We start from the raw sequence: 9674 nt of genomic DNA on the forward strand, positions 1-9674 counted from the left end.
CTGGTTGAATCTGGGGCTATAAACATCTCATTAAGGGCTAAATCGTTATCCTTAGTGATTAGATACTGTTTTTTTGTTGAGTGATTTCTTTTAGAGGGGATTTTTTCTTAGAGATGAGGCTGAACTTCGTAGAAACACTTTTTCTGCTAATGGTTCTAATGTCCCTATTAAAAAGAAACCTAGAGCTAAAGGGCTGAAAGCCATCTTAACACTTCTAGATGTATTTCTGTTCACTGTACTGAGACAGACTGTGAAGATGAGATCTGTCTCTGAGAATGCAGCATTCAAGTCTCCTTTTAGAGCACTGGTGATGCACAGCATCTCTAGAGCTGTAATTTGTGTCACTGTGAAACCAGTATTTAAAGGAAACCACAGGAACTGGTCCCCAGATATGGTGCTTTTTTTTTTAAATTGAAGTCTGTGTTACTGGTGTAGGCAAAAATACTTAAAATTAGATGAACTCTCACCTCTGCTGCCTCTTGAGGGCCGTCACCCATGGTGTTTTGGATGGGGCTCTATCAGTGTGTGCTGTATTTCAGTCTGGCACGGCAGTCTGTAGTCTGCTGGCTGCCTGACCACTCTGTATGTATTAAAATAATGTTTCAAGTTTTTTATTGTGAGTAGATTTTCAGAGTTAATGCCCAGGTATCTATTGGGGACTGTAGTTTTTAAGGAGGTAGTTTCAGAGAGGTTGGGCAGGTCACTTTGAAAGGGTGATAGGGGACTGAAATGAGGTGCAAGAAGCCTTTACTCAAATTTCTTTGGAGCCCCTCTTACTCTTGTTTGCTCTCTTATTTTTCTTTGCCTTGGTAACTTGGTAGCAATTCAGTCTTCCTATTTCCTCCCACCCCAAGTCTCCTGTATCTTGAGAATCTTGTGCAGCTCTGGAAAAGAGAAATAAGGACAAGGGGTTAGCCAAGATGGATTTACAGTCTGTGCAATCATAAAATCGTAGAATCATAGAGTGCTTTGGCTTGGAAAGGCCCTTAAAGATGATCCCATTCCAGCTGTCCTTCCATGGGCAGGGACACCTTCCACTAGATCAGGTTTCTCAGAGTTCCACCCAGTCCAGCTGGGAGCACTGCCAGGGATGGGACATGGGCAGCTTCTTGGGTCAGGTGGTGTAAGGTGTTCTACCTAAGGCTGGTCATGCCCTGAGTGAGAGGAGCTGCAGCGGTGTAACCTGCGGGGCAATTCCCACTCTGTCAAGTCTGGAGGTCGAAAGCTTCCTGAGACCTTCTGGCTGCTCATAGAGCTACCCATAGTTGAAGCTCTAGAGCAGGAACAGCTTCCAAAGTGTTTTCCAAGACTTGATGTTTTGGGAGCACTGATGTACAAAGTGCAGCTGCAGATGAGCGCAGAGGGACTGAGAGGAGAGGCCGTGCTTGCTCCAACATAACACGATGTGATTGCAGCCATGGGGCTGTGCTGACCTCTGGGTGGGAGAAGATTCATTAGGTGCTAAGTGACAAGTTACTTCTCTAGTGGTAAGACTTTCCCAAATACAGGAAGAGATGTGTGTTTTATTGAACCTTTCAGGGAGAGTCTGAAAAATCTGAAAATAAAAACTATTGCTTTTTGACACGTTATCTTTCTAGAAAAGAAACTGTAAATATAAATCAGTCTTGTTCTTTCCTGGAATCATAGGAAAATGGTTTGATTTTCCTTCTATTATGCAAGCAAAATTTTTTAAAAAAAGAGTGCCTTTGAATTATTATTGCATTTTCAATAGCTGTAGTAGATGTATTGCAGCCAAAAATCCATTCTAACTGTTTTTACTGTTTCTATAGAGAAGTGTGTGGTGCTGACTTACATTATATGTTATTAAGAACATTTTGAAAAGCATTGGAAAGATGAACATTGTCAGGAAAACTTAATGAGAGAAACATAATTCTCTGAGAAGCCATTGAGTGAAAGTTTGCAATGGGGATGTTGGCTGGGTATCCAAAGAAACTTTTTTAGCAGTGGAAACTTTGGTAACAGGTTTTAGCTGTGTGTCTCAAGTCTCTCAAACATAATAACTGAAATTCTAGGACGTGACTCATTTATGGATTAGAACAGTTTAATTGTAGGTGTATTCTACAGTGCTAAAAAAATGAGGAATAGCAGGCAGTAGATGACACTTGGCTCCTTTTAGTTTCTTCTGATAAGAACTCTACTGATTTCTGTAGCAGATAACTACTTTTTACTGCAGGGAAAGTGATGTTACCTGTTACAGGAGGTCTTGGGAAGCAGCTGTAAAAATACGTGAGTCTGGTTTTATTTGTTTCTTTGTTTAATAGTAAATTTCAGTCAGGGCAAGAATAGGTGAACACAGCAAGATTGATGTTCTTTGCAACATGTCTGCTCACATTGTTTATTACCATCATTAGATCTTTGTCAAAGGCAATATATACATGGCAGTATTTGTTCCCTGCTAGCACTTTAGAGAGGATAGCCAAGAGATGTTCATCACTTATAGATAATTGTGTTGTTGGTTTTTAAAGTTTTCCATTATTTGTAAAGTTTTCCATTTGTGCCTTTTGCTCCAACCTTTTTGTGTCTCCAAACAAGCACTTCTTTGAAAATGGCTCCAAATCACTTTGTTTCAGAAAAAAAAAGGATTTTCTGTCCCATTTTCCTTCATCTAATGTTCCAAGGTCATCAAACCAGACATGGATGAGAAAAATGCATGAGAACATCTCTCTAGGTCTTGGTTTTGATGGCTCCTGAGTGACTGTAGGACAGCTAATCCTAGGATGAGTAACTAACTTAGTTTGCTTTGATTTGATATGGTCAGCTATGCTGGATATCCAGCTGCTCTTTTTTTTGTCTTTAAAGATCATTGCATTTTGACTAATGTAGAAGTACTTCTTGAGTAATGTAGAGTATTTTGGAATGGATCTTGGCTGTGATGGAAAATCTGGCTTTCAGATAAGGGCAGTTTTACTGCAGTGTCAGGGAAAGCTGGCTTCAAATGTTTGAATTGAAAATGGATACTAATCAAAGGTGTTTGTAGAATATCTCATATAGGAGAAAACAAGGATAGTTGTTAATTTTATGTAAAAGTCTCAAGAAAGTGATGAAAAAAAACCAACAGCAGGGAATTTGCTGTTTACAGACTTCTACTGAAGAAGCAGAGGAAAATGATATGAACAATAAGATATAGAAAATACCTAATTTATTCTGTGTATCTTGCTATATATACCCTTGTCCTGGAGCGGGGCATGGTTTGAATTACCTGTTCTTTATTCATCAGGAAACAATGAGAAATACCTGTGTCTCTCCTTTATGCTCTTACTTTGTTTTAAATATACTCTGTTATAACAAGGACTTGTTTCCCACACATCTAAAGGGCAGGTTTAGAAGCTTAGGCATTCCTTCTGTTTCTGCCTAGGCAGTGAAAAGAAAATATTTGGCATGACTCCAATTGTGCTAGCTTAATTTGAAGGACCATCTTGTATCGCCATGCTCTGAAAATTGCTTTCCATAAGTGATTTATCAAGTCCTGGCCTGGGTAGCTGGATGGTTACAATGCTGAGTCAATTAAGCCTGCAGAGGGAAATCCCAGCTCAATTGCACAAACCCTTTTACATCAATGGAGCCAGGATTTCTCATCGTCATCCCCAAAGGCCCCATGACATAGAAAACAAGGAGAGATAATCAGAAGTTGCATCAAAGTCTATTTAAGTTTCTCTACAATGAAAATTTTAAATTAATTTGGTAATCACAAAGGAATATTGTTTATAGAGTTATAAATGCAGGATTGTACTTTTATAACCTGTTCAATGCATTAGCTTTAGTAATTGAAATATTGTTTTATTTATTAGCTTACATTTTCAAAGATACTGCAAAGATTGTGATTGCATTTTACAGTAAGTGATTGTTTTTGCATTAAATGTTTTCAGGTAAGAGAAGAGTAGCAATGTTACTGAAACAATGAAAATCTCTTAAGAGACATTTTCTGTTTTGGTTCCATGTATATTTAGGAAGTCTAATGCTAACAGTTCCCTTTCTGTTTTTCTTACAGCTAATTCCAGCCTTCTTGGAGGTGGAGGAGGTGAGTCTTTGCTTAATGCTGAATTCATTCTTAAACAAACATGAAATCTATGCTGGACCAATGCAGAAGTTAGTTGGTTATAAAAGAATATAAGTTCAAAAGTTGGAAATATAAATTTATTTGATGGAAAAATTCACCAAAGTTGGTAATCTTTCCTGTCATCAAGAGGTAAGGTTTGCAACTGCTGCTGAATTTGATTTCACCTCTGGGTCAGAGTAGGGGCTGAGACATATATGAGGCTGACTAAAACATAAAGGAACTGCTGAACTGCCTTGTGTTGTGTTTTTAAGTATTTGGGCTTTATAATTTACCCCAGAGGAATCTCAAATGTGTGATTAATAAACAATTTTAACAGAAATGCTGAAATATTAAAATACAGTAAAATGTAATTTTAGTAAATGAGTGGAGCTTTGTCTTGGTACTCTTAAATTTTTTTTTTTTTAGATTTTATTTTTTTAAGAAAAAATATAGTTTTAACTTGATGCTTACCTTACTCTGTTTGCCAGAATATAAATAGAAATATAAATCTTGGGTGAATGTCAGAGATGCTACTAACGTGTCTACTGGTAAGGCAGGGATGCTCAAGTGCATATCATTGTATTGATTCCAGACACATGGATGCTGTTTCATTTTAGTAGATTGATGCTGTTTTACTTTTGGTATTAATGTAATACCGTGGCTGTAAAATCTACATGAGTGGTAACAATTCAGGAAAGACGAGCCCATAAAGAGCTTGATCTCAGTTTTTGGTGACTTCCCCTGCCACCCAGAGGGAAGTAAGAGAGCTCAGTTCTGGAAATTTCACAGCTCAGGAGCGGTACAGGCAGCAGCTAATTTTCCTGGTGGGAGTTAAAAGAACTGTATGATCAGAGCTTACATGTGTAAGGGTAAAGGAAAGGGCTCTATAAAAAGACAGGAGATCTCTGTTGCTTGTGAGGCTGCAGGATAAGTCATCAAAGCTTTTGTTTTAACTGAACAGGCAGCTCTTATTTTGGACTATGAAAAGGTGCTTGACAACTAAATAAAATCATCTAAATAAAAGCATTCACGTTCCTCAGCAGTGTGTCTGGACATTAAAGTACAGGGCAGCCTTACCTGTTAATCCTGTTGGATTAATCTGTTCCTTTTGATTTGAGTTAGTTGTTTGCAGTATACCAAATTTTTCTTTGTTTAAAAGATAATCCTTTAGGAGGTAATCCTTCGCTAGCTGTTCCTGTTTCTGCAGAGCTGTTCCTGTAGCTCCTCTCCAGCACTTGCTCCCAGCTGGTAACATTGAAAAAAAAAATATAAATCAATGCAAATGTTCAAATTCCAATCAGGTTCCCAGAGCACTGCTGCTGCTGAAAGGATTTGGCTATTAACTTTCTGTGTTATTTATTCAGCTGGACTGTACTTCAGAAGTTGATGTCTGCTCAGTGTGGCCCTTGATGATATGGCTCTCCCTCTGCAGCAGAAGGGATGAGCCTGTGCTGTGGGTCAAGTTGGGATTTTCCCTGTATTTTATGTGTTAAAAGTGGCAATTAAAAATATGTTCTCTCCCCCCATGGCAGGCTGAGATGATGGCAGCCCAAGGTGCTGCTGCTTCTTTTCCTCTTCTTCTCCCTTCTTTCCTCCCTCCCTCCTCCTGCCCTGCCATCCTTTGGGGCTTTTACTGCCATTTTAAGGATCAGTGTCTTCAGGGCAGTGGGGAAGCTGCTGTGGGAGGTTGGGTTTGGGCACACAGTGGGTTCCTCCAGGCACAGGCTGCCACAGTCCCCGTGGCCAGAACCCCAGTTCCACATCCTGTGTTCTCTGGTGGAAGGGTAACAATTCACCCTCTTGCTTGTGGTACAGGTGAAATACCAAATCTGACAGTTTTATACTCTGGAGGGTGACTGCTCATGGCTGAGGGGCTGCATTTGTGGAGGTGCCATCAACCACCCATGGCTAGGCCAGCTGATGTCCTGAGAGCAACTTCCTTGGGGTTTCCAAGTTTTCTGAAAAGAAATCTTGAAAATTTCATTGCCAAAGTACTCTAGATTTTGGACAAGTGCCATGGGGTGCGTGTTTTGGAGGAGGAAAAAGTGTGTGGGGTCTGCAGGCTGGAACCTGCTGAGGGGTACACAAAATAGAGGCAGGCCTGGCCAGTCACCCACCTGCCACAGGCAGATGGAGCCTGGAGCCCCTGGCTTTTGGGAAAATAGCCTGGTACTCTCCATAGGCATTTCTCTGTAGAAGGAATTTTTTAATTCCCTGTGGAATGGTTGTGGATTTTAAATTCTTGGTGTATTTTTTCTTTTATCCAGTAGAAAGTGACGGTGGCACTCTGCGTGAAATCTTGATAGTGAATTATTAAAACTTTATTATATACGTAAACACCGATGCTTTCTTTTGATTGCAGATGCTGAATATTTATGATAATGCATAATACCAGTGTAGTTTCTCCAATAATGGGATTCAGATCTCCTCGGTAGTGCTCGTTAATTTAATCTCTCTGTCACTGCTGGAGGTATGAATACGTGTCTTAGTTTTACAGAAAATGGAAACTGGAAATTTCCGCTTGTCCAAGCTTATGCAACAGGTATTGAGATTTTGAGCTGCTTTTGAGCTGTTCTATGTTTGAAATCTTTTCAGAACTAAACTCAAATAAATTGGAAATAGTTATTTTGCACATCCTGATCTAATGTTTGCAAATTGCTTTCTCTGGGTGTTAAAACCATTTTCTGGAAGAGACCTGCTAAGAAACCCAATGGGCGACATTGTGAGTGAACATTGTGCACTTGCTTGCCAGTTCAGGGGCTGCTGGTTTTGGGTGGCTGCTTATCTTCTCTGTGTCACCTCAGGGCCACATCAGGGCATCCCTGTACTTTGATTTCCCAGAGCCAGAGCAATGGCTTGTTCTTGCATTCCCCATTCAAATGCCGTCTGTTCATTTTCATGACCATTTGGAATGAAGAGATAAAAGCACAAAAGATACCAGAAACAATTTTTCACAGAACTGTTTAATCATAAAATCAAGAAACCCACAATGGAGTCTTTAGTTAAATATAGATGTTGAAGGTTTCTTTCTGCTTTTCAAATAACTCTGAAGTTTCCAGGATTTCATTATGAGTTTGGTGAGTGAGCTTTTCTTCTTTTTCATTCTTTACTGTTTTTAATAATTGATTTTTAATTAGGAGGCATATTTCACTTTCAGGTCTAGATTTATCACACATTCAGCATCTCACTGCTAATAACTTGCATAGAGAATTATAACTTATTTGTGCATCATGTATTATTTGTCCCATTATGTTCAGCAGCACAAAGGTGAAAATTAATAAGAAAATTACCTACTTTTGGAAGGACTGAAGAAAAACACTTGGTATTTTGAGAAAAAGTAAGCTCTAAATCTAAGTGCCCTATTTTGCATGGCAATCTTTTTTCCTTACACTCTCTTACATTTGTGTCAAGGAATTAAAACAGATGATTTTATGTACTTTATTCAAGCAAAGTGAGCAAGAGCTGAGGTTTGTTCTCCCTTGTGGCTTTGGGTAGTCTGTGGGGCTTTCTTTGGATATTGTGAGCTGCTGTTCCCACCTAGAACTCAGTTATTTTCCTCATGGTTCATTTTTCCTGTACTTGATTTGCTGACTGTAATCATGTTCTTGTTGCATGCTGATTTCTGTATTGGCTTGATTTCTTTGACCTTAAATTAATGGTATATTTAATTTTGGAATTTTTTTGCCCCCATAAGATTTTGTTGCCTATGCTAGAATTTGGGGATGAGGCATCACCTTTTAGTGTGTCCTCTTATGAGCCTAGTTTCTTTCAGCTTTGTAGTTAAAACTGGCAATTTTGTCTTTACAAACTCAGAGAGAGGACAGGTTACTTTTTTTTTTTTTGCAGTCTCTTGGAAGCATCATTTGAATCCAATTTAAGTTGGTTGCCCCAGAAGATCGTTCTGCTTTTCTGTTTCTCTCCATCTCTCTCTTTTTTTTGGCCAGTGTAACTGTTTTTTTCCTAAGGCATTTGCAAGCATGGAAAAAAAATGATTCCCATATATCCATAAGTATTTCAGCATATCTTAAATGTAGACCAGACCTACCTGTCCACCCTGCCAAGATGCAGTCTGTAGGCACAGCTTTAAGCAATTCTTACGGCATGAGGAACTTGTGTTCATGGTCACAGCAGGGAGCTGGGTTTCTCTGTCCTTCATGGCATAGACTCCATTTTGAGCTTGGAATTTGCTGCTTTTATATCCATGTTACCTTATAAAAGTGACCAAAAACAAGTGTTTTCTCCTGAAAGAAATTACCACAGACTGACTTTTATCCTGGAGTTGTGTCCCTTCAAGTGTGTCAACTGCTGTTTGCCTGCCACCCTGTCTATTTGTCAATTAATTGTGAGCTAATGGACTAAAAAATCCAGTGATTATCCAGTCAGTAGTGTCAAGAAGGAACAGCTGACACAAATATCCTGACATCTCTCCCCTTAGCCAGGGATACATTTTTATTCTCACAGCTGTGTCTTAGGTACATTACTTGCCATGTCCAGCCATCTTCTGATAGTTAAATCTCTAGCAAAAAAAAACAAAAACAAGAAAGGAATTTTTTGCACTTTCTTAATAGTAGTTTGACATCAGTTTACCAAATGAGTGTTAATGACATCGAGAAGTGAAAGCTGTACAAGAGAAAATTAGAGGCAGGAATGAGACAAGTTGCAGAGCACCCTGTAGCAATACATATAACAGCAGAAGGCTTTAAATACCAGACTTGCCCATTCAAAATGTGTAACAGGAAGAAGACAAGCCTGTTTTGTCCTAAACCAGGACTAGATGCTCTCTTGTTTTGTGTTTCACAGGGCTTGGGTTTGATATTTACATAATTTAAATGCAAGTGAAGCAGGGGTTTAAATCCAAAGTTCAAATTTGTGCATGACGTGCACATAACATGAAATGCGTCCCGTGAGAGGGAGAAGAAAGAGTTTGGGAAAGGAGCACTGACAGGATTCTTTCATCAAGAAAATAAGCGTTATTATTTTGTATTTTTTTATGTCAGTCAGTTGGCATGTTCTTGTATCATGTCAAATGCATTTGTCAGATTGGGGTGTGCTCACAACAAATGGCTCCATGGAACAAATGTGCTTCATCTGGGGTTTCAGCTATCTTCAAAAGCTTTCAGCTGCTTTGTACACTGCATCGTCATAGCCTAGGTATGTAGATAATGGCTATGAAGGTACAAAGATTTTCCTGGTGAATAATGACCATGACAAGAACTGATAATTTAAGGCAAATGGCCATTTTCCTTTGTTGCTAATTAATCCCTTTTTTTGCCAGAAGATTGCTGCTGCAATTGTAGGGCTGTTAAAGTGTTTTATCTTCCTTTACTATTTGCATGCTGTTCTTTTTCATCTCTGTAAATAGAGTGGGTTTGAGAGGGCTGTATCCACAAGTTCCCCCACTGTGACAGTGCATCAGCCAATTAAAATGTTAATATTTATGTATTTTTTTTGTACAGCTGTAATAGTTCCATTGGTAGGCCAGTAGCTCAGGGTAGACTGTAACCCTTTCAAGGTGTTTGGTTCAGCCCAAAATCTTGTTATTCATGAGCTTTTTGTTGTATCAGATCAAAGCGAATAGAATTCTCAGTAATTTACAGGTCAGTTATTCTTGAAATCT

The 9674-nt window shown here is 39.0% G+C and overlaps 1 protein-coding gene across 5 annotated transcripts in view; it reads left to right on the top strand.

Annotated features, from left to right (window-relative positions):
* MACROD2 (mono-ADP ribosylhydrolase 2) overlaps positions 1-9674 on the top strand; it is an 850223-nt gene that overhangs the window by 175869 nt on the left and 664680 nt on the right. For all 5 annotated transcript variants that reach the window (XM_015620850.3, XM_015620848.3, XM_015620846.3 and 2 more), the window contains exon 4: positions 4010-4039. In XM_015620850.3, the coding sequence (XP_015476336.1) occupies positions 4010-4039 (30 nt within the window). The remainder of the gene's footprint in view (positions 1-4009; positions 4040-9674) is intronic.

This window comes from Parus major, chromosome 3, assembly GCF_001522545.3.
Source record: "Parus major isolate Abel chromosome 3, Parus_major1.1, whole genome shotgun sequence".
Classification (NCBI taxonomy): Eukaryota; Metazoa; Chordata; class Aves; order Passeriformes; family Paridae; genus Parus; species Parus major.